Source organism: Pantherophis guttatus, chromosome 10 (assembly GCF_059756535.1).
Source record: "Pantherophis guttatus breed Tessera chromosome 10, ASM5975653v1, whole genome shotgun sequence".
In the NCBI taxonomy this organism is placed as follows: Eukaryota; Metazoa; Chordata; class Lepidosauria; order Squamata; family Colubridae; genus Pantherophis; species Pantherophis guttatus.
This window is the reverse complement of record NC_142072.1, coordinates 2,797,501-2,822,137: the sequence shown is the minus strand read 5'-3', so window position 1 is coordinate 2,822,137 and position 24,637 is coordinate 2,797,501. Positions and strand designations below refer to the sequence as shown.

Sequence of the window (24,637 nt, the reverse complement as noted above, 5' to 3'; positions counted from 1 at the left end):
TCTGAGTTCACTTCAGAAAGTTTGTTGTGTTTGGGGAGCTGAGTCAGAACAGGCTTATTAAGACCATGGACACTTCCCGAGCATTGTAATTTGCAAACCTCTCCCCCAGCCTGCAGCAAATTACCTTCTCCCCAATCCTGAATTTTTCGTCTTTCTCAGATGGCTCCATAAATCCATTTATGTTAATGTTCATCCTAGGAAGAAAGGGAAAGGAGAAGACGCGTGCATATGAATATTTCATTTACTACATTTGTGAATAACTTGTCTGCCAAAGCAAATTATACTGTGATATGATACTTGGGTCCAAGAGAGCCCCAACAAAGGGAAAAAGAAAAAAAAGTATGAAATGGGGGAGAGCAATTTAGAATAAAATTATCTGACAGTCACAGCAGGGGGCCTTCTGGAAAGGGAGAAATTAAAAGGTATGGTTCCAACAAAGTGGTTTGAGAGGCAGTTTGGTCTAGTGGTTCAAGGAAGTAGGCTAGAAAGCGAGAGGCCGTGAGTTCTATCTAGTCCTGCTTTAGCTATGAAAGTTGGCTTAGTGACTTTGGGCCGATCGCCAGGAGACGTGAGTTCTAGTCCCATCTTAGGCATGAAAGCTAGGTGATTTAGGGGCAATCAACAGAAGACCGTGAGTTCCAATCCTGTTCTGGCTTTAAATGCCAGCTGGGTGACCTTGAGCCAGTCCCTTTCTCTCAGTCCAACTCCCCTGACTGGTTGGTGGTGGTGGTGGTGGGTAAAATAGGAAGAGGAAGTTATGTTGGATATCTTCGCCACCTTGAGTTATTTGTAAAAGAATAATAAATGCAGGAAAAAAATAAATAAACGAAAGGTAGCTAATATTAATCCAGGGGTGAAATCCAGCAGGTTCTGGAGAACCGGTAGTGGAAATTTTGAGTAGTTCTGAGAACCGGCAAATACCACCTCTGGCTGGTCCCAGAGTGGGGAGGGAATGGGGATTTTGCAATATCCTTCCCCCAGGAGTGGGGAGGGAATGGCGATTTTGCAGTATCCTTCCCCCAGGAGTGGGAATGGAGATTTTGCAACATCTTTCCCTCGGAGTGGGGTGGGAATGGCGATTTTGCAGTATCCTTCCCCCAGGAGTGGGGTGGGAATGGCGATTTTGCAGTATCCTTCCCCCAGGAGTGGGGCGGGAATGGGGATTTTGCAGTACCCTTCCCCCAGGAGTGGGGAGGGAATGGGGATTTTGCAGTACCCTTCCCCCAGGAGTGGGGTGGGAATGGGGATTTTGCAGTACCCTTCCCACCAGGAGTGGGGTGGGAATGGGGATTTTGCAATATCCTTCCTCCAGGAGTGGGGAAGGAATGGGGCTTTTGCAATATCCTTTCCCTGCTACACCCACCAAGCCACACCACACCCAACCAAGCCACGCCCACGAAACCGGTAGTAAAAAAAAAATTGAATTCCACCTGTATGAATTCCCTTGCTGGCAGTGTTTAGCAAGAGGGGAAGGCTAGGAAGAGCCATGATCCCCAACCTCTTCTTACCTCCTGTTGAGCATAGGGAGCCCAAAGCCATTTGTCCTCACCGTAATGCGGTTCACAACACTGCCATTCAAGAAGGGCATAGGCGCAAACCAGACCATCGTGCAAATTTCCTCGCTCTCACAATCTGTAACTGGAGAGGCAGAGAAAAGCACATCACACGGCCTGAGCTGCTTGCCCAAAGATGAGCAGAAATCTACCCCACCTGACCAGACAGAGGCAGGATTTTTACACTATGAAAAAAAGACAAAACTTTTACAATATTAAAGAATGAATATAAGAGATTTGAAAAGGAACTCCAGAAAGATCCACATAAGGAAGATGTAAAAATGAAAATGGATATGCTAAAACATAAAATGGATTTACTGGAGAAGGAAGAGCTAGCCCAAAAAATAAGAAGTGCTAAACAGAATTATTTTGAAAATGCAAATAAACCTGGGAAGTGGCTAACATATAAATTGAAAAAAGAAAGGGAATCAAAAAAAAATAACGCAACTGATTGACTATTTTCATATGACTGTGTACGGGTAGTCCTTGATTTACAACACTTCGAAGTTACAATGGCACTGAAAAAAAATGTGAGTTATGACCGTTTTTCACAGTGACAACCTTTGCAGCGTCCCCGGGGGTCACGTGGTCATAATTCACATGAAGGCTCGTACCTACGACGGTCGCTGCCTCCCCGGGTCACGCGATCCCTTTTCTTGCAATCTTCTCACGAGCGAAGTCCATGGGGAAGCCGGGTTCACTTTCACAATGGTGTCGCTGCCTTTATCAACGGCAGTGACTCCCTTTCCCAACCGTGGGCGAGAAAGGACGTAAAACGAGGCAAACCAATGCTTCACTTAGTGACAGAGGCTTTGGGCTTAACCGTGGCTATAAGTTGAGGGCTACCTGTACATGGGCAGGCAGAGGTGGCATGCCAAGTGAAGTCACCCCTTGGCTTTAATTCTGGATGGTACAGGTAGTTCTTGAATTACAGCCATTCATTTAGGGACCATTCGAAGTTACAACAGCACTGGAAAATAAAAAGACTTCCAACCGGGCCTTGCACTTAGAATCAAGGCAGCATTTCCGCAGTCACGGGATCAAAATTCGGGTGCTTGGTACCCAGCCTGTATTGATGACAGTTTTGGCATCTTGGGGTTAGGTGATACCCATTTGTGACCAGCTCCCAGCTGCTTCTGATGAGCAAAGTCTAGGGGGAGGAAGCCTACGGATTGGCTTAACAGCTGCTTGATTCATTTAAGAACTGCAGCGAGACGCTTAACGACCATGGCGGGGAAAAAGGTCGTAAGATTGGGCACAACTTGCTGAATAACTGCCTTGCTTAGCAATGGAAATTCTGTTCCCAGGTTCTGGTCGTAAGTCGAAGACTACCTGTACACAAAGTAGAAGACTGGTTGAGGGGGTCCTTGGTGCTCTCTGAGCTGACTTGTTTTCTTGTGGACGTTTCATTACCCTAAATGGGTAACATCATCAGGACTAGAAGGGAATGAGATTTGCAGAAAGGAGGAGGAGGAGGAGGAGGGGGGGGCTGTAGGGTCCTTGGTGCTTTCTGAGCTTCTTTCCTTGCAGACATTTTATTGCCCTTACTAGGTTACATCATCTGTGCCGGAAGGAGTGCTGTTTGCTCTCAGTTTAGATTCTGTCAGTTTAGATTCTAATTCAGTTTGTGCCTAGGCGACTGGAACTGGAAAAGAAAGATTTAGGGTGCCAAAACTGGATCAAACATGTCTTTCTGTTTTTCAAAGGCCATAAGCAGCACCCAGCAGATGGGCAGGAAGGAAGACCACAGGTGGGCTTCACATAATTTAATAACAGGTTCGCCCAGAATCAAAAATGTGAGCGTGCACGCCATGCGCGCTGCGTCAAAAACACGGCGATTGTCTAGGACGGGATGGATAGCTTCGCTCGTGCACATGCCTTGCACACATGCGCGCTGCATCAAAAACACGGCGACTGTATCAGATGGGAAAGCGCTGGGGCGGGTGAGCAGGTCCAGCCGCTGGCCATAATTACCAGTTTGCCCGAATTGGTCCGAACCAGTTGAATCCCACCCCTGGTGAAGACCCTTTCCACTGCTCCAGCCTCACCGGCTTCTACAATGATGCCGAAATGTTCCTTGCCACAAACCCACCATTCATCCGGTATGGGGCAGCCTTCATTTCGATCTGTAAACGTTCTTGTTTCTGGCGCACGGGATTGACGGGTTCCCTGAAAGAGACCCTCACGATTGGATTCAGTCCGCTGTAATGGCCCACCCGGTTAGCTACCGGTACTTTCTGCAAAGAGGACAGAGAGTTTCTCACCAGCGGTCCTTTTCTTTTTTTTTAATTATTATCTATAAGGGCATCCAAAAGTAGCCCTCGCAGTGAGATAGGCAACTAACACATTGAACTAATAATAATAATTCTATTATTATTATTATTATTATTATTATTATTATTATTATTATTATTATTATTATTAATTTATTTATTTATTTGATTTGTATGCCGCCCTATCTCCATAGGACTCAGGGCGGCTCACAACAATTAAAAATCAAACCAGATAAAACATGTTAAAATAGATATTAAACACATATTAAACATATTAAAATAATCCAAACCCCATCAGTCCAGGCTGGGCAATTTGAACAGTCATGTTTTTAGTTCACGGCGGAAGGTGCGAAGGTCAGGGGCCAACCGGAGCCCCAGGGGGAGTTGATTCCAAAGGGTGGGAGCTCCCACAGAGAAAGCTCTACTTCTGGGGGTCGTCAGCTGACATTGTCTGGCCGACGGCACCCTGAGTAGTCCCTCCCTGTGAGAACGCACCGGGCGATGGGGAGCTGTTGTTGGTTGCAGATGGTCCGACAGATATCCTGGGCCTAAGCCATGAAGGGCTTTATAGGTAATCGCCAGCACCTTGAATCTCACCCGGAGGGTGACCGGCAACCAATGCAAATCGCACAGGAGAGGTGTAACCCCGCCTAGCCTTCCCCACCCCCCCAACCAAAGTGTGTCACTTTTCTTAATAAATAACTAAAGCAAATAACAATTAACCGGTGGAATAGCTTGCCTTCGGAAGTTGTGGGTGCTTTGTCATTGGAGGTTTTTAGGAATAGACTGGACAGTCGCTCGTTTCAAATTGTATTGGACTCCTGCTTGAGCAGTGGGTTCGTCTAGAAGACCTCCAAGGTCCCTTCCAGCTCTATTCCGATTGACTAAAGCAGGGCCCTTCCAAACCTCATTCCTCTCCTCCTCTCGATCAAGGAACCCTTACCAATTACGCATGCATTTCATCCTTACCCGATAGAGGCAAAGTAGATATATTTTCAGGAAATATGGAAATCCATAGTAACGCTTTAAAAAAAAAAAACAGAAATTATTTTAGAAAATCTTTTCTTTTTATAGGACATCACACACAGTGCTTCTTTTTCTCCCATAAGGCAAGTGAGAGTTGTTATTATCTTCTACATCTCCAAACTTTGATGATTACTGCACTGGCTAAATTCAAAGCCAGATAGATAGATAGATAGATAGATAGATAGATAGATAGATAGATAGATAGATAGATAGGCAGGCAGGCAGGCAGGCAGGCAGGCAGATAGAAGATATATATATATATAGGTAGGTAAGTAGGTAGATAGAAGATATAGATAGAAGATAGCTATGATAGATATAAGATAGATAGATAGATAGACAGACAGACAGACAGAACATATAGCTAGGTAGGTAGGTAGAAGATAGATAGTAGATAGAAGATATAGATATAAGATAGACAGCAGATAGATTATAGATAGACAGACAGACAGACAGACAATATATAGATATAGATATAGATATAGATATAGGTAGGTAGGTAGATAGAAGATAGAGAATAGATAGTAGATATATCATGTTTCTCCGAAAATAAGACCCTTATATTTTTTTGAACCCCGAAATAAGCGCTTGGCCTCATTTTCAGGGAGGTCTTATTATTTTGGGGCGCGTGGAGCAAGATGGGGCTCCTCTTGCCATCTTACCTGATTTTCAGCTCTGCATTTAAATATTTTCAGGGAGGGCTTATTTTCGGAGGGGGAGGCTTATTTTAGCGCATGTGCTCAAAAGCTTGATTGGGCTTATTATCAGGGAAACAGGGTAGATAAAAGATAGATAGATAGAAGGTAGGTAGGTAGGTAGGTAGATTGATAGAAGATATAGATATAGGTAGGTAGGTAGATAGGTAGAAGATAGTAGATAGAAGAAAGATACGATAGAAAGATAGAAGATAGATAGAAGATAGATATAGATAGAAGATATAGGTAGGTAGGTAGAAGATACATAGTAGATAGATAAGATAGATAGATAGATAGATAGATAGATAGATAGATAAAGATATAGATAGGTAGATAGTAGATAGAAGATATAGAAGGTAGATATATGACAGATTAGATAGACAGACAGACAGACAAATACCGTATTTTTTGGAGTATAAGACACACCGGAGTATAAGACGCACCTACCTTTTTTGGTGAGGAAAAGAAGAAAAAGAAATCTCCCTCTGCCTCTGAGCAATTTTGCCTCGTTGCAGCAAACAGCAAACAGCCTGCTTTATTTTCATTTTCGTTTTCAGCATAGCTTGATTAGCATAAGGAAAAAAAATCTGCTCCAGCAATTTACCTCCTTGCAGCAAGCAGCAGAGCCTTGCGCAAAACAGCTGAGAGCAAATCAGCTGAGAGTCGGGAGGCGGATCTTATCAACTTGTGCTAATTAGGCTGTGATTCAGCTGAAAGGAGCTGTTTCTTCTTGCTGCTTGCTACAAGGAGGTAACTGCTGGGAGGCAAAAGCCAAAGGGTGGGGGCCAGTGGGTGGGCGGGGCTATATTCGGTGTATAAGACGCACCTAAATTTTCACCCCCTTTTAGGGGGGGAAAGGTGCGTCTTATACTCTGAAAAATACGGTAGATAGATAAAATCAGACGCAAGTCACTTTCCAACCGCCTTGCTTAGCAATGGATATTCTGGTCCCAGCTGCAGTTATAAATTGAGGTCTACCCATATGTTATATAAAAGAAAATCCATTTGTCTATCTTGAGTCTTCCATACTTTACTCAGGATCCTTGCAGGATCTAGAAACAAAATGGTCTTTCTGCTCTCCTGTCTCTCATAGACTCAGAGGTAAGAGGTACTCACTGCATCTCTGTCATTGGGATCTACAGGTGAATCTTTGAGATCCTTAAAGCTCTCGACCACACTGCGAATTTCTTCCTGGTGGATGTAGCTGGTTATGTATCCTTCGACATTCTTAGTTTCACTGAGTGACGCAGCCCATTTGCATTGTCTCAGCGAGAGGCAAAGCTTCAATTGGAGGAGGAGACAAAGTAGGTTGGGCAGAAAAGATTTCCACATCTTGGGCACTTCCCTGCAAAAGAGAAGATAAGATGAGATGGGGAGGGGAGGGGAGGGGAGGAGAGAAGGAGAAGAGAGAGGAGGGAAGGGGAGGAGAAAAGGAAAAAGGAGGAGAGGAGAGGAGAGGAAAAGACAGAGGAGGGGAGGGGAGAAGGAGAAGGGAGGGGAGGAGAAGGGAGGGGAGGGGAGAGGAGAGGAGCATCCCAGAAAATCCAGCGGACAGACCCTGCTCAAGCGTCGCTTATGTGCTATGAAACCTAGCAGAAAGCGAGCAAACCTGGCGTTCCAACTCTCATTGCAATAATCCCTTTCAAAAATGTTACAATAAACAGGAAATTAAATTATCAACATTATGGCCAGCTTGCTCCACATTTGATTACACTGAGCATGGACTTCAAGAGTGATGCTGAGGGGATCGAGGGTAGAACCAGTTTGGTTTAGTGATTAAGGCACCAGGTCAGAAAGCGGGAGATGACGAGTTCAAGTCCTGCCTTAGGCAAGAAAGCCAGCTGGGTGACTTTGGGCCAGTCCCTCACTCTCAACACAATCCATTTCACAGGGTTGCTGTTGTTGTGGAGAAATTGGAAGTATTGGGTATGTTCATCACGTTGAGCCATTTGTAAAAATAATAAGTGGTGTGTGTGTGTGTGTGTATGCCTGTGTGTATATGTAATGACATTGCATAACTGCAACTTTCAGTCATGTATATATGTATATATGCCCTTCCTGATGCCTATGCAGTTTGCGGCAAAGAGAAAATATCTGCTGTGAACTCTGTGTAGGTGTCAGGAAGGGCATCCAGCCAATAAATGCTCAGCTCCATTCAGTCATTACAACTCCACCCTGTTAAAAGGGATTACAGGGTCGTAAAAAGAAAAAAATATGTGTGCGTGTGTATGGATATGGATACGGATATATACCGTACGTATATGTTTAAACCTTCCATGAACCCTAATTCTTAAATAACACTGAAAATATAATCCATGGGAGCTTTCTCTGTTTTCTTTTCCGAGACTACAATCTGGAGATTCCTGGCAGTCCTTGCCATAATAGGTTTTTAAAAAGAGACTAGACAGCCATTTGTCCAGAATGGTTAGAGTCTCCTGTTTGAGCAGGGGGCTGGACTAGAAGACCTCCGAGATCCCTTCCAATTCTGTTATTCTATCTTCTGTCCACCGTCTCAACCCTTCCTACTCTTGTCTTTTTACAATCCCAGAGCAAGGAGATAACTGCTGTGGTCTGCCAGCAGCTTGCAGAGCTGGCAGCAGAGTCGGACAGCAATGAGACTGAGGAAGAACATGGGCCAGTCCTGGAGGCTGGGAAAGGCCCGGATGAGAGCTCTGCATTGGAGGCAGAGATGGGGCCAGGGCCATCTGGGAGTGATATGCAGACTTCGGAGCCTCCAGAGGCTGACAGCAGAGAGGCAGAGGAACAGGAGGAGCCTGTTCCTAGTGCATGCATGAGAAGAGCTGCCAGAAGGCAAGAGCAGCTGAAGCAAAAAGGACGACTCTGGAGTAAGGCCAGATGATTGGCCCCTCCCAGAAAGCTCTTGGGCTCTTTGTCAGAAAACGACGTTGATAGATTTGTTTCTTGTCTTGCTGCATTTATTTCTTGTCGGCGTCTTCTGCTTCTGAACTTTTGCCAAGAAAAGCCTTTGGCAGGTTGCCTAATTAGACCAAGGTTGGTGATAAGGCTGAAGAATTGTGTTATGAAAAATTTGTTTTGAATTAGTTTGGACTACGCTGAGAATGAGTTAATTCTCAGCTGTTCTAATAAAGTTTGTTTGTTTGTTTCGAATTGATTGCGTCTGATAATACCTACTTGGGCCTGGGTCACAATAATAACTTACAATGAGCACTGTTGTTCTGAATCAGCCTCCTATGGGACTCCTGACTTAAATTGGGGAGGGGCAACTTTTATCATCACTTTTTTTAATTTGTATATTTTGATTCACACTTCCAGCATCTGGATTCTGGATGAACATCTATGACCACTGCTACTCTATACAATTACACTTTTTCCCCATTTGGTTTGGTTTTGCCTACGAACTGCTTTGAGAAAGTTTATACTGAAGACATACAGGTAGTCCTCAATTACGACAGTTCAATTAGCGGCCCTTCGAAGTTACAACGGCAGTGAAAAAAAATGGATCTTTGACCCTTTGTCAACCGCTTACAACCGCTGCAACATCCCCCAATCAAAATTCAGGGGGTTTGGCAACTGGCTCGTATTTATGACGGTCGCAGTGTTCCGGGCTTACGCGATCCTCCTTTTGCGACCTTCCGACCAGCGAAATCGACAGGGAATCCACTTAACAACCACGGTCACTAGCTTACAAGCTGCAGTGATTGACTGAACAGCTTGACGGCATCTGACGCTTGAATGAAAGCATTGAAGGCTGTGCAACTGGTTCACACTTATGACCATTGCTGTGTGATCCCCTTTCGTGACTTTCCGACAAGCAGAGTCAATGGGGAAGCCAGGTTCACTTAACCACTAGGTTACTAGCTTATCCACTGCAGTGATTCCTTTTAACAACCATGGCAAGAAAGCAGTGGTGAAATCCAAATTTTTTTACTGTGGGCTTGGCTTGGTGGGCATGGCAGGGGAAGGATGCTGCAAAATCTCCATTCCCACCCCACTCCTGGGGGAAGGATATTGCAAAATCTCCATTCCCACCCCACTCTGGGGCCAGCCAGAGGTGGTATTTGCTGATTCTCCGAACTGCTCAAAATTTCCGCTACCGGTTCTCCAGAACCTGTCAGAACCTGCTGGATTTCACCCCTGCAAGAAAGGTCGTAAACTAGGGCAAAACTGACTTAAGAGACATCTCACTTTTAACAACAGAAACTTGGGGGTGGGGGGGGTGATCATTGTGGTCGTAAGTCGAGGACTACCCATACTTAATACTGCCACAGTGGAGTTTCCACATCCAGGCTGCAAAACCACTAGAGGGCGTAAAAAGGGGAAAAAATTCTCTCTACTGCCATCCAGCGGTCCCCCAACGCTGGTGCAGCTCAGAAACCGCAGGAGCTGGCGCTCTGACGTCACCGCGGGGGGGTCCAGTGACGTCACCAACCGTCCCCGACATCACTCGCCCGCTGAAATAAAAAGAGACCCCGCTCATTCGACGTCGTATCGCGCCCAAAGTCACCTCCGCTGCCACGCTTTTAGGGAAGGGTGGGGGGCTGGCCCGCCTTCCCCGCCCCCCACAAACAAGCACCGGACCGAAACGCCGTTTCTAACCCGCCTCCTCAAAACTCCCCTCAACCGGCGCGAGCGGTTGCAATAACGCTCGGCGCATGCGCCAAACACCTCCCCACAAACATTCCTCCAGCCAATCGGGGGTGGGGGGTGGGAAAGCGCGAGCCGGTTGCCCAGGGAGACGCTCGATTGACGGCCGTGGCCGTCAAGCGCGGTGTCGTGTGGAGTTTTCGCGACGGTCCCGCCGGGTGCAGATTCATGGCTTCGGCGGTGGCCATGATGGCGGCGGCCGGCGGGCCGGTGCTGAACGGGGCGGACGCGGCGGGTCTGAAGGAAGCGGCGGGCATGTACGAGCAGCTGCGGGCCGAGTGGAACCGCAAGAACCTCAGCTTGAGCAAATGCGGCGATTTGCTGGGCCGCCTGAAGGTGAAAAAAGGGGAAACGGGGAGGGGGGGGACTAGAAACCGCCGTGGGAGGAGGGGGGAACTTGGGAAGTGGGTTGAAACTCCCGCCTTGGGGGGGGACTAGAAACGGACAAAACGAGGGAAAGAATAGAACTCGCTCCTGGAGGGGAAAAAAAAAAGCTGAGCGGGGGAGAAGACGAGAAATCCGGGGATATGGAAGCTTTGGAAGAAGGCGGCCCCCTTTTCCTCCTTCCCCGGTGGCTGTAAGGCAGGGTTTCTCAACCTTGGTAGCTTGAAGATGGGTGGACTTCAACTCCCAGAATCCCCCAGCCAGCAACGCTGGCTGGGGGATTCTGGGAGTTGAAGTCCACCCATCTTCAAGCTTCCAAGGTTGAGAAACACTGCTGTAGGGGATAGATAGGCTGCATCTACAGGGAGTCCTCGACATACAGCCGCCACGGAGCCCAGCATTTCTGTGGCTAAGGGTCATTTAATGTATTAAATGAGCTTTGCCCCGCTTTACGACCTTCCCACCGTCGTTAAGTGAAGCACGGACGATGTTGAGTTGGAAAGCTGGTGGTTAAGGGAATCCGGCTTCCCCCCCCCCTCCTCTTCCCCCATGGAGTTTGCTGGTCAGAAGGTCGCAAAAGGGAGACTCAAGTGACCCTCGGGACAGTGGAACAACCGTCATAAAGGTGAATCAGTTTATTTATTTATTATATTTCTATACCGCCTTTCTCCCGTAGGACTCAAGGCGGTGTACAGTCAAGAAAAATATAGATACACAAACATCACAAAATTGCTAATTAAAATTATTATTATAACATAGTTTGGCCCAATTAAATAGAAAATAGTTAAAATTAAATAGTTGCCCAACCTCTCGATTTGGGACCGTGGGGGAGGGGGGTGGGCACTGCAACGGTTGTTAAGTGTGAAAAACGGTCGTAAGTCCCTTTTTGCAGTGCTGTTGTAAACTTCGAATGGTCACTAAGTGAACTGTTGTAAGTTGAGGACTACAGTAGTGGCCAAAATGGTGGAAACCTCAGGGGGCCTCCACCGAAAAGGAAAAGGCATTTACAGAGCCCTAAAAACACAGTTCCGGGAAGGCTACCCCAAAGAGTGAATAACCCTTTTATTATTAAACTGAATTTTCTTTTGGATCTTGGAATTCATACCGGAAAGGGGTTCAGAATCCCTGAAAATGAGGCAGCGTGTTAGAGCCTTGGTAGTACAGTGGTCTAAAGCCCCCTGTTATTAAGACCAGCTGCCTGCAATTACTGCAGGTTCGAATCTCGCCAAGGCTCAAGGTTGACTCAGCCTTCCATCCTTTCTAAGGTAGGTAAATTGAGGACCCAGTTGTGGGGGCAATAAGCTGACTTTGTATAAATATACAAAAGTATGAAGGCTATTGCTTAGCGCATTGTAAGCCGCCCTGAGTCTCCGGAGAAGGGCGGCATATAAATCAAATTAAAAAAAAAAAAAAGACGTAGTAATACACAAACAAACATGAATGACGTTTCATGATGGGGAAGGAGGAGGCGAATGAATCAGCTGGGTGTTTTTTCCTGTATTAATGTCTCTGTTGAGTCACATGCTCCAAAGAGAAAGGACTGCTCCCTCCAGCCCAATGTTTCATGCCTGGTTGCTAAAGCAGTTTCACAGACCCACCTTTTCCATCATTTTATCGACAAGGGTAGATTGCCCCTGAAATTAGAGGCTCGGGTTTCTGACAGCTGTCAGTGGTTCTGCTTTCCTTCCCTTTATTTATTTGTTGGTTGGTACAGGTAGTCCTCGACTTACAACCGTTCATTGAGTGACCAAAGTTACAACGGCACCGAAAAAAAGTGACCTGTGGCCATTTTTCATAAGACTTTTGTAGCCTCCCCATAATCAGGTGATCGAAATTCGCGTACTTAGCAACAGGCTCATATTTATGACCGTCGCTGTGTCCCAAGGTCACGTGATCACCCTTGGTGAATTTCAGTGGCCAAAGCCAATGAGCAAGCCAGGTTCACTTAACATGGCTTTGTAGACTTCAACCCCCAGAATTCCTGAGCCAGCATGCATTAGGAATGCCTTAGGAATGTCATCATGGCTGGTCCAGGAATCCTGGGAGTTGAAGTCCACAAGTCCTAAAAGGCCCACAGTTCCTCACCTCTGCGGCAGGGGTATCGATGTATGGCATTGATGGGGTTATAGATTGTAATGCACCGTGGCTTGTCTGTCATTTCTCCTCCTTTCCTCTTGCCTTTCAGTTGGCTCTGCTTGAACTGAACTTCCTGCCCACCACCGGCACGAAATTGACTAAACAGCAGCTTATTTTGGCAAGTGAGTACTATTCAAGCAGGCATGTAGCTGGACGGGATACCTTCTCATTTTGGAAGAGGCCTCAGAAGCAATTCTATAGTTCCCCCTGCCCTAGAGCCTGAATTCTGAACCACCAAGCTGAGCAAAAAACAAATTTGCCGTTCCAAGCCAGAAAATCTTTTCCCTTCACTTTCTTTCCTCCTCCTCCTCCTCCTCCTTCCCTTTCTCCTCCTTGTCCTCCTCCTTCTTCCCCTTCCCCCTGACTGGAGGGTTGCGAGGTTTACCCACTGAAGGACCAATTGTGTTGGGCAGGGTGGATTAAAAATCGATGTTTTTTTAAAAAAAAAAAAATAACAGATTTTTAAAAAAAATTAAATTGGAGTTTTTTAAATCAAATTTATTTTAATAAAATGCTTTTGGAGTAAAGATCTATCTAAAGATAGTTTTCTGTTTAAGCGGCATTCATAATTTAGTTTAAACCGCATGAAATGGAGCTTCATTATGTAGCATGAGGCATTCCGCAATATTGGGGCTATCAGTGAGTCAACGGCGCGTCAGAGGAGGAGCCGCTGCTGGACAGAGATGATGGTTGCTCTTTAAAAATGATTTAAAATTAAATCGAGTTGATTTAAATCAAGCCTTTGTACTAGCAATTTAAATCGGGATTTAAATCAACTTTGATTTTAAATCAAATCCACCCTGGTGTTTGGGCCTGTGCTTTTGTGCTGTCCTTGGCGGTTGTGTCGTGTTTTTTTTTTGTTCATGCCTTGCACATTCTTTTCTTATCTTTTCAAGGAGACATTTTAGAAATCGGAGCCCAGTGGAGCATCTTGAAGAAAGACATCCCGTCTTTTGAAAGATACATGGCCCAGCTCAAATGCTACTACTTTGATTACAAGTAAATATGTTCACCTTTGGGGAGTTTTGAGGGAATGTCTTCACTCGCGCTATCCCAGAAGCCCATGGAACGCTCTAGAAACTGTCAAAAAAAGAACCCATCAAGGGTTCCAGAGGGAGTAGAGGGGGTGAAGCTGCTGTATTAGGAACTGGGGGCTCTAGCCTTGCCTTGGGCTTGAAAGCCAGCTGAGGGACTTTGGTCCAGTCCCTGTCTGTCAGCCCATCTCCCTGGGGGTTGCTGTGGTAAAGGAAATAGCATTAGGTGCACCACTTTGTAGCAGCATAAGGGTAAAGGTTCCCCTTGCACATATGTGCTAGTCGTTCCCAACTCTAGGGGGACGGTGCTCATCTCCGTTTCAAAGCCAAAGAGCCAGCGCTGTCTGAAGACGTCTCCGTGCTCATGTGGCCGGCATGACTCAACGCCAAAGGCGCACGGAATGCTGCTACCTTCCCACCAAAGGGGGTCCCTATTTTTCTACTTGCATTTTTTACCTGCTTTTTCGAACTGCTAGGTTGGCAGAAGCTGGGACAAGTCACGGGAGCTCACCCTGTTATGCGGCACTAGGGATTTGAACCGCTGAACTGCCGACTTTTCGATCGACAAGCTCAGCGTCTTAGCCACTGAGCCACTGCGTCCCTTCAAAAAAGCAGCATAGAAATCTAACCTTAAGCAAGATTGGATGCCATTCTAGAACAGAGAAATTGATAGTCAGGGGAGAAGCTCAAACTTTGTGAAATTGGAAGTAGTTAGGCTGCCAAGCAGAATGAGATTTTGGGGGTATATTTTGCTCCTTCTGATTTTTCCACGTTATCCCTAGCAAAATGATCCTGAGTACTCATGCAGGCCTTCACTTCGGGGTGGGGATAGGGGTGTTCAACAGCCCGCTTAAACAATAGTTAGCCAACCTTTGTGTGTTCTATGGCTACAGGCGCTTGGGTGAATTTTGTAAATCAGAGCACAGTAAGCCTTGGCAACTTTTATAAGGGGTGGACTTCAACTCCCAGACTCCCTCAGCCACCATGCTAGAGAGCTTTAAGCAAAGTGGACTTCAACTCCCAGAATCCCTCAGCCACCATGGTAGAGAGCTTTAAAACGGGTGGACTTCAACTCCCAGAATCCCTCAGCCACCATGCTAGAGAGCTTTAACAGAGGTGTTGAAGTCCACAAATCTTGAAAGTGCCCACGTTTGAGAAACACTGTTCTACGCAGAGACAAACATGATGCTCCCAACTCTTCCAGACAACCCAAGAGCCCTCAAGCTGCAGAGGATTTTGACTGCTGGATGGGAGGGAGATGCCCCCAGTTGGGTTGGGAGTAGTGCATTTATAGGGCTAATTTACTTACCTTTGCCACTCCCCTGTTGACCTGTTCCCCATTTCTCCTTGCTCCTTACCTCAGAGACGAATTGCCCGAATCAGCCTACAAGCACCAGCTGCTGGGCTTGAACCTCCTCTTCCTGCTGTCCCAAAACCGTGTTGCCGAGTTTCACACCGAGCTGGAACGCCTGCCGGCCAAGGACATCCAGACCAACGTCTACATCAAGCACCCTGTCTCTCTCGAGCAGGTAACGGCTCCCTCCCACCCCATCTTTTTCATTGTGGATGATTTACAATTCGTCTCACAGTCAGCCAGATGTTTAGGCTAGATTTGGCATTTTTCTATCCACCTATCGAATCCTTCCCCAAGGACCTGGGACAGGCAGAGGTTTAGATGCTTGATGTGATCAGAGGGTTGAATTTCTGTAATATTCATCTCACCGTATTTTGATGGGAGAGACACTCTTTGTCTGATGCCTCTGGCCCTGTTGCTTTTCCAAAACCCAGGGTTTTCTCAGCAGAGAAGAGCAACAAAGATAATTAGGGGCCTGGAGACAGAAACGTATGAAGAACGGTTGAAGGAATTGGGTCTAGAGAGAAATTAGTCCCTACAGAATTCATCTAGAGAAAAGACTAGACTAGGGGTGACATGATAGCAGTGTCCCAATATTTGAGGGGCTGCCCCAAAGAAGAGGGAGTCAAGCTATTCTCCAAAGCCCCTGAAGGCAGGACAAGAAGCAACGGGTGGAAACGAAGCAAGGAGAGAAGCAACCTAGAATAAAGGAGAAATTTCCTGAGAGTGAGAACAATCAACCAGTGGAACAACTTGCCTCCAGAAGTTGTGAATGTTCCAACACTGGAAGTTTTTAAGAAGATGTTGGATAACCATTTGTCTGAAATGGTGGAGGGTCTCCTGCTTGAGCAAAGGGGTGGACTAGAAGACCTCCAAGGTCCCTTCCGACTACATAATGGATTTTTTAACAGATGTAAGTTGTACAGAGCCCCCTGTATGTGACTTGGGTGGCTCCACAAAATTGATTTAATCAATAAAATAACAACAAAAATCTCCAAAGCAGGTAGATGGAAAACCCAGCCCTATACATATTCGGGACATGTCCCCTCTCCGCCAGAATGGGACAACTTGGTGGGGCCAACTCAACCTCAGAACAACTCGCTGTGGGACAATTCAAATGAAGTATTTCAAATCTTTTTTTCCCCCAAATGATTTCAACTGCTGTCATTGCGTTTCATTTTCGCACCTTTTCTTGGAACGATTCTCTTCCACCATTTCTTCAATATTCGTGTAACTCTTGTCCCGCGGCGAGTTGGCGTAGATTCCCCCCCTCTCTTCACCCCGTGTTATCGCTCCACTTGTGAGACGGATCTCAAGGATGCTTGTTGTTGTCCTTATTGTTGTGATGATTGCGTAACCTGTTCTCCTCTCCAGTACCTGATGGAAGGTAGTTACAACAAAGTTTTTCTGGCCAAAGGCAACATCCCAGCCGAGAGTTACGCCTTTTTCATTGACATCCTGCTGGACACTGTCAGGTGCGTTTTGCTCCTTTCCGTTTGAGGACACATTGGGGGTGGAATTTTATTTATTTATTTATTATTAATTTAATTTGTATACCGCCCTTCTCCCAGAAGGGACTCAGGGCGGTGAACAGCCAAAATTAAAATTAAAATTCAAGGCTGAATCGTGCCTATCTCCAAAACAAGAGGGGGCGCTCTTACTACAGGTAGTCCTTGAGTCTATGGAGAGTCTCAAGTCATCCAGATCATGGTTGCCCCAGATGTGTCTTTTTTTCAAGAGGCAACTGGACTTTCTGTGTTTTTTTGTTTTTCTTTGAGGACATTTCGCTTCTCATCCAAGAAGCTTCTTCCGCTCTGATCGAATGGTGAGGAAGGGAAGGATTTACACGCCTTGCAGACAGCTGGTCATTTGCATCCTTTTAGAGCAGTGTTTCTCAACCTTGGCCGCTGGACGATGGGTGGACTTCAACTCCCAGAATTGAAGTCCACCCATCGTCCAGCAGCCAAGGTTGAGAAACACTGTTTTAGAGGGTCATTGAAGCACTTGGAAGTTTACCTGTGTCCTCAGGGTCACCTGAGTTAGTGCTCCTGGTTCCGGAAAGTCTGCAATTTCTTTCCTCTGGAAATCCTTGATTTCCAGAGGAAATCAAGCCTTGGTGGTGCAGCGGACTAAGTGCTGTTATGTAGCACTTAGCTGCCTGCAATTAGTGCGAGTTCAAATCTCACCAGGCTCAAGGTTGACTCAGCCTTCCATCCTTTCAAAGGTAGGTAAATTGAGGACCTGGATTATGGGGGCAATAAGCTGACTTTGTATAAATATACAAAAAGGATGAAGGCTATTGCTTAGCGCATTGTAAGCCGCCCTGAGTCTCCGGAGAAGGGCTGCATATAAATAAATAAAATAATTTAAAAAAAGGACTCTAGTCCAGTCCTTCCCCATCAATCTCTGCCCAGCATCTTCCCCCACTTGGGCCATGGAGGTCTCTCGAGAGGCCTCCTGCCTTTCTTGGGCTTCCTCCTGAGCTCTTCTTTCCCTAATCTGGGTTCTCCTTCACACACACACCTTCTCCTCTCCCCCCCCCCCCTCACAGGGACGAAATTGCCAGCTGCATCGAGAAGGCCTATGAGAAGATCCTCCTCAATGAGGCCACCCGCATGCTCTTCTTCACCCCCAAAAAGATGTCAGACTACGCCAAGAAGGTGAGAAGGGCAGGGCGACGGGGCCAGTCGGTTGGACTCCCACCCAACTGTTCCCATGTTCTTCTGGAGTTGATCAAGCGGCCATACGGATTCTTGAGCTGCTTTGGCTTCCTCTGTGGGGAACGTCCTTCCTCCCTCCCTCCCTCTTTCCTTCCCTCCCTCTCCCTTTCTTTCTTCCGCCTTCCTTCCTGCCAGTCCTTTTCTCTTTCTCCGGCCTGCCTGCCAACCCTTTCCTTTTTCTTCCGTCCTTCCTCTTTTAAGGCCAGCTCAGCATCGAAAAGAATGCATAGACAATCTTGCAATTTTTTTTTAAAAAAAATGTTCCTTCCTTCCTTCTCTCCCTCCCTCCCTCCCTCCTTTCTTCCTTCCTGCCAACCTTTTTCTTTCTCCTGCCTTCCTGCCAACCCTTTCCTTCCTTCCTCCCACCCTCCCTCCCTCCCTTTCTCTTCCTCCTTCCTTCCCTCCCTCCCTTCCCTCCCTCCCTCCCTCCCTTCCTTCTTCTCTTCCTCTTTCCTTCCCTCCCTCCCTCTCCCTTTCTTTTTTCCCTTCCTTCCTGCCAATCCTTTTCTCTTTCTCCTGCCTGCCAACCCTTTCCTTTTCCTTCCTTCCTTCCACCCTTCCTCTTTTAAGGCCAGCTCAGCATCGAAAAGAGTGCATAGACAATCTTGCAATTTTTTTAAAAAAATGTTCCTTCCTTCTTTCCTCTCCCTCCCTCCCTCCCTCTCCTCTCTCCCTTCCTCCTTCCTTCCTGCCAACCCTTTTCTTTTTCCTGCCAACCCTTTCCTTCCTTCCCTCCTTCCTTTCTCTTCCTCCTTCCTTCCCTCCCTTCGTTCCTCCCTCCCTTTCTCTCCTTCCCTCCCTTCGTTCCTTCCCTTCCTCCCTCTTTCTCTTTCGCCTTCCTTCCTTCCCTCCCTCCCTCCCCTGATTCCTTCCTTCCTTCCCTCCTTTCTTTCTTCCTTCCTTCCCTCCCTCCTTCCTTCCCTCCCTAGCGGGCAATGAATTTTCCTGAGACCTTATTGCAGTTGCTGCGTTGTTGGGCTCATCCACACAACCCTCAACTCACGCAGCATCTCTTTCCTTCCCTCCCCCTTTTTTTTTCTTTTCCCAGCGAGGGTGGCTCCTGGGTTCCAACAACCACTACTGTTTCACGGGGCAGCAGCAGAAGCCGGAAGACGCCACCATCCCCTCCACAGAGCTGGCCAAGCAAGTCATCGAATACGCTCGGCAGTTGGAAATGATCGTCTGAACGTGCCCTCGCTGCAGACAGGCTGGGACTGTGGGCTGTGGCTTTTTCCTCGATATTTTTTGTTTTCTTGTCCGCGTGTGACTGCGCGCGCCGGTTCCAATCGGTCTGGCCGCCTTTTGTCTTAAAACGGGGAACGTGGGAGCCATTGGTGGGGGTGGGGTGTGAGGTCAGTGTGTTTGAGTAAAGCCGATAAGCCAGGCTGGTCCAACGTGTCATTCGGAGTCCTTTTGTTCCTTGACCGCAGGTGGAGAGAGGTCCTCTGGGCATGGAAAGAGAAGCTGATTGGCCTTGGGCTTTTTTGACCACCACAGGGAGGGCGGAACTTCCTTTTTACCTCCACGTGTCGGGGCCAATTTATTATCTGGTCACAGAATATCTGCAGGATTCTCTGGTTTTACCAGAAATGGATTTCCTCAGCTGTCTGATCAGGACCGAATTAAATAGTTCTCCCAAGAACTGTTAATTAATTTTTTTTTTAATTAGATCATGCTAGCTAGTTTTTTCCTACAACCATGATTATCTTAAAGCCAATTCACCCTTTATGTTATGCCAAGGTTTGCTTCCCTAGAGTTTGTAAAATAAGACGCACTAGGCTTGGAGTCTACATAAACCAGGGGTCTCTAAATTTGGCAATTTTAAAACTTGGGGACTTCAACTCTCAGAATTCCCCAGCCAGCATAGCTAGCTGAGGAATTCTGGGAGTCGAAGTCCACAAGTCTTAAAAGTTACCAAGTTGGAGACCCCTGGTTTATATCAAAATAAACCTGCATTAGACAAGCCATCTTCCAGTTTAACGGGATGCGTGAGCCCACCATAGCCAAAAATCATGGCTACAGTTGGGAGGCGACAAACTTGACACCTCATCATCAATTGAGACTAAAGGGAATTGCAGTCCAGCCTTCTCCAACCTGAAACCCCTTGAATTAAAATCTCAGAATTGTTCAGGTCATGTGACTTCTGGCAAGGCTGTCTGGGAACTGTAGTCCTAAAGTTGCAGAGAGTAGTATGGACATGCGTCTCCTATCCACACTGCCCCTTTGTATCCTTAGTTCAGCATTTCTCAACCTTGGCGACTTTAAGGGGGGGAGAGGCAGACTTCCAACTCCCAGAATTCCCCAGCCAGCATGCTTGTGAACTTTAAGGAGCCTTGCTGGCTGGGGAATTCTGGGACCTGAAGTTCAGACAGTGGTGAGGAATATTTTATGCTGGCTGGGGAATTCTGGGAGTCAAAGTCCAGACATAGTGGTGAGGAATGCTGGCTGGGGAATTCTGAGACCTGAAGTTCAGACAGTGGTGAGGAATGTTTCATGCTGGCTGGGGAATTCTGGGACCTGAAGTTCAGACAGTGGTGAGGAATGTTTCATGCTGGCTGGGGAATTCTGGGATCTGAAGTCCAGACATAGTGGTGAGGAATGCTGGCTGGGGAATTCTGAGACCTGAAGTTCAGACAGTGGTGAGGAATGTTTCATGCTGGCTGGTGAATTCTGGGAGTCAAAGTCCAGACTTAGTGGCAAGGAATGCTAGCTGGGGAGTTCTGGGACCTGAAGTCCAGACATAGTGGTGAGGAATGTTTCATGCTGGCTGGGGAATTCTGAGACCTGAAGTTCAGACAGTGGTGAGGAATGTTTCATGCTGGCTGGGGAATTCTGAGACCTGAAGTCCAGACATAGTGGTGAGGAATGTTTCATGCTGGCTGGGGAATTCTGAGACCTGAAGTTCAGACAGTGGTGAGGAATGTTTCATGCTGGCTGGGGAATTCTGGGAGTCGAAGCCCACAAATCTTAAAGTGGTCAAGCTTGGAGAGACCCTGGCAAACTCACAAGCAAAACCCGCTGGTGGTGTACAAGGTTTATTGAGCAGGAAACTTGGAGCAGGAATGGTTCAGTCCTCGTTGGCCACGTGTTGCTGTTTGTAAGAATCCAGGCAGAACTTGGTGCCGGCTACCAAGGAGACGGCCAGCATGGCCGTAGCGACCCAGGGAGGTTCGGTCAGGTGGTTAGCAGACGGGTTGAGCCTGGATGGGAAGAGTTTAACATCGAAGGGTGAAGAACGAGAAGCCGACTTGGTTCGCGGCAGCTCGGCCCTCTTAGCAGCGCAACCTCCCAACGGTGGAGGCCCTTCCTCTTACTCCTGCCAAGGTATTGGCAAATGAGTCTGAACAAATGGAGGAGTTGGCATAGACTTTGATTTAGGTAGTCCTCCCCTTACAACCATTCGTTTAGGGACCGTTCAAAGTTACGACAGGGCTTTCAAAACGACCTTGTCCCAGCACGTACGACCATCACAGCGTCCCCAGGTCATGTGATCTAATTTTGGGCACATGGCCACCACCCTATATTTACAACGGTCGTAGTGTTTGTTTCGAGGTCGCATGATCACCATTGGTGAACCTTGCCATCCTCGGCTTCCGACCAAGTCCACAGGGCAATCCAAAGCAGCTTAACCACCGCGGGATTCGCTTGACAAAAGTGATTCCCCTAACAAGCATGGCATAAAGGTCGTAAAATTGGGCGTGACTCGCTCCGTTGTCTGGCAACGGAAATTCGGGTCCCCATCCTGGCCCTACGTCATGGATCTCCTGCACGAGCCCGCCCGCCTCAAGCCGAGGAATGCGGTATCTTTGCCATGCACATATAACGCAATTTATATTAGAGCCGAGGTGGCGCAGTGGTTAGAATGCAGTATTGCAATCTTAACTCTGCCCATTGCCTGGAGTTCGATCCTGACCGGCTCAAAGTTTGACTCGGCCTTCCATCCCTCTAGGATTGGTAAACTGAGGAACCAGATTGCTGGGGCCAGTAGGCTGACATTGTAAACCGCTGAGAGAAGTGTTGTAAAGCACTATGGAGGCGGGTCCTCAACTTACAACCACAACTGAGGCCACCATTTTTTGTTGCTAAGCGAGACAGTTGTTAAGTGAATCCCTGCGGTTGTTTAAATGAGTCGCCCGTTCGTTAAAGTGAACCTTGGCTTCCCCATTGACTTTGCTTGCCAGAAGGTCGCCAAAGGAAAATCACATGACCACAGGTCATAAGTATGAAACGGAGGCCAAGCGTCTGAATTTTGATCCCGGGATGCTGCAAAGGTCTTAACTGAAAAATGGGTCGTACGTTATTTTTTTTTTTTCCAGGGCCGTCGTAACTTTGAACGGTTGCTGGACGAATTGTTGTAAGCCGAGGACCACCTGCATAGAGTTAGGTGTTTTTCCACTTAGCGTCCGGCCACCCCAGTTCCTGCTCACCAAGCCAGAACGTTCTTGGGTAGCTTCGTCTGGTCCTGATGTCTGCAGTAGCATCTCCTGGGACACGAATCGGTGACCTGGAAAACTGGCCAATGGTGGGAACGAGACCGGTCGGCCTCCGGATCTCGGTCGGCACTGGGCTGGGCGTAGGAGGCATCTGGCTCGAGGCTGGCGGGCTTGTCCAGAGGAAGAGAGCGGTCCTGGGCAGAATAACGAGCTACAGGTGAGCTGGTTTCTATCCTGTCCCAAGCGGCTAACAAGAGATACACCTTCAGTAATAGCTTCAGGTCTGCCATCTTGTTTTAAGAAAGTACCGTATTTTTCGGACTATAAGGCGCACCAAGATTTCAAAGAGATAAACGAAAAAAAATGGTTTTGTCCTCCCCAGCCACCAGGAGCACTCTGCAGGCCTCCCAAACCCTCTGCAGGTCCCGTTTTTTGTGAAAAACAGGCCCATTTTTTTTTTGCAAAACCGGGGCCTGCAGAGGGTTTGGGAGGCCTTCAGAGTGCTCCTGGAGACTGGGGAGGACAAAAAAAGCAACGTGTGCAGGGTTTGAGAGGCCAAAAACGGCTGTTTTTTCATGAAAACGGGGCGTGCAGACAGTTTGGGAAGCCTGCAAAGTGCTCCTGGGGCCTGGGGAGGGGGAAAAAATGGTGTTTTTGCAAAAAATGGGCCCGTTTTCAGCCACCCAAACCCCCCACGCGTTGCGTTTATGCCCTCCCCAGCCCCCAGGAGCACTCTGCAGGCCTCCCAAACCCTCTGCAGGCCTCCACGCGGGCGGGGTTTCGGGAGGCCAAAAATGGCTGTATTCGGTGTATAAGACGCACCAACATTTCCATCCTCTTGGGGGGGGGGGAGAGAAAAGTGCGTCTTATACTCCGAAAAGTACAGTATTCAAACCATTAACTTCTTTTTTTAAAAAAAAGGTGCATGATTGGGTTCCACCTGCTGCAAACTTCATGCTTTGTTGAACCCTGAAGATTCGCTACGAAGCATCACACGGAATTATAAGCCGTGATGTGGCCTACTAATTTTTATTAAAAATTGCCCAGGTTTTTTTTTTTTAAAAAAAGGCCAACTTTGAAGGCCCGTTAATGGTGCCCGAGCCACAACCTTCTGAATCTCTTCATCTCCAGGTGGTTGTTTTTTATTTCTCATTGCTATGGCTTTTGAATTGGGTAATCGGTTAGGTGAGATTGGCGGGGCGATATTCAATCAATAAATCTCCCTTTTAAGTGTGCAAGGAACGATGTTGAACGCTTGAGAATCAACCCTCTTGGGGGGGTTAGCAGAAACGATGCCTCTGGTGTCTCCCTCCCCCCACCCCCCTTGCAGGGTGTCCTAGGAGGGCTACCCCAAATACCGCGGAGGAATCCGTGACACCCTGTCCATCACCTTGGGGGGGACGGGGATCAAGTAAGTCCCAAATATTTTCAGACTAGAAAGGGGCTAGGTGGCTCAGTGGCTAAGACACTGAGCTTGTCGATCAGGAAGGTCGGCAGTTCGGCGCCCTAGTACATGTCTGCGTGAGCAGGGGGTTGGACTAGATGACCTCCCCAGGTCCCTTCCAATTCTGTTAACTAGTAAAGGATCATCTCTAAACCTTTCTTGATAGAAGGAGAGGTAGATAGGGGGATTGGATAGAGGGGGAGGGGAAGCCAAGCCTGGCCAAATCAACTGGACTCACCAAAGGCTCCCCGAAATAAAACGGCCTTGCGACCTTTTCGAACGGCGGAAAAGGAGGGACGCCGTCTAACCGCAGCTGGGAGTTCATTCCGAAAGTGCGGGGCCATTGCTTTGCTCCTTTCCCCTTCAACAGTTTCCCTTTCTGCTGCCCTGAAGGTTTGAGTTTCTCCTTCGATTTGGGAGCTGCCAGGCATTGCTTACGGACCTTGGGCCTGGTCTGGGTTGCAGCTGGCACCTTCGGGTCCGCCGTGGGTTCCAACAAAGCACAGGCCGGGGCCCAGAGATAGATGGAAGAAACCTCCAGGGTCTCCTGGGAAGAAGGCTGACTTGGACTTACGAACTGCACCGGCGGTGGATCGTCCACCAGTGGCATGATGGCGTGCTGGGCAGTGCTGGACGAGAGGCCCTTAACTGGGGACCTTTCCTTGGCCCCCTCTTCCACATCTTGGGACTTCCTGCAGGATCTCTGGGGACTCCCGTTGATTTCCGGCCCCATGGCTTGTTCCAACAAGAGGGTAGTCACTGGTTGGGAGGAATCGCCGACGTCTGTCCCTTTGCCCCCAGGGCTGGGCAGGTCAAGGCAGTTGGCCGCAGCTTCCTCTCCGGCCCCTGGCGCCTCGTCCAGTAACATTTCGCTCTCGTCGTGCACTAACCAATCGCATTTGGTGTCGCTGCTCAAGAAGGCTACCACTTGGGACACGGCAGTGCCAAATTTGGGCAGCTTT

General features: G+C 47.7%; 3 protein-coding genes across 4 annotated transcripts in view; 1 reads left to right on the top strand and 2 right to left on the bottom strand.

The window, feature by feature from the left end:
- The window catches only part of CATSPERG (catsper channel auxiliary subunit gamma), a 46,997-nt gene extending 36,845 nt beyond the window's left edge, over positions 1–10,152 (bottom strand). Inside the window, exons 1-6 of the mRNA XM_060693812.2 lie at positions 10,031–10,152; positions 6,661–6,889; positions 4,796–4,849; positions 3,646–3,790; positions 1,509–1,638; positions 125–194 (exon numbers count right to left, since the gene is read on the bottom strand). Of these exons, the coding sequence (XP_060549795.2) occupies positions 125–194; positions 1,509–1,638; positions 3,646–3,790; positions 4,796–4,849; positions 6,661–6,876 (615 nt within the window). The 5' untranslated portion in view covers positions 6,877–6,889; positions 10,031–10,152. The remainder of the gene's footprint in view (positions 1–124; positions 195–1,508; positions 1,639–3,645; positions 3,791–4,795; positions 4,850–6,660; positions 6,890–10,030) is intronic.
- A 20-nt stretch (positions 10,153–10,172) lies between these two features.
- PSMD8 (proteasome 26S subunit, non-ATPase 8) lies at positions 10,173–19,182 on the top strand. Its single transcript, XM_034438099.3, has 7 exons — positions 10,173–10,506; positions 12,740–12,812; positions 13,587–13,689; positions 15,088–15,253; positions 16,453–16,553; positions 17,630–17,738; positions 18,847–19,182. The coding sequence occupies exons 1-7, from the start codon at positions 10,339–10,341 to the stop codon at positions 18,982–18,984; spliced, it is 858 nt and encodes a 285-aa protein (XP_034293990.3). The 5' UTR covers positions 10,173–10,338; the 3' UTR covers positions 18,985–19,182.
- A 1,635-nt stretch (positions 19,183–20,817) lies between these two features.
- The window catches only part of GGN (gametogenetin), an 8,528-nt gene continuing 4,708 nt past the window's right edge, over positions 20,818–24,637 (bottom strand). For both annotated transcript variants that reach the window (XM_087876547.1, XM_087876546.1), the window contains exons 2-4: positions 23,914–24,637; positions 22,226–22,425; positions 20,818–20,998 (exon numbers count right to left, since the gene is read on the bottom strand). The exon at positions 23,914–24,637 is cut by the window's right edge and continues 1,546 nt beyond it. In XM_087876547.1, the coding sequence (XP_087732673.1) occupies positions 20,866–20,998; positions 22,226–22,425; positions 23,914–24,637 (1,057 nt within the window). In that variant the 3' untranslated portion in view covers positions 20,818–20,865. The remainder of the gene's footprint in view (positions 20,999–22,225; positions 22,426–23,913) is intronic.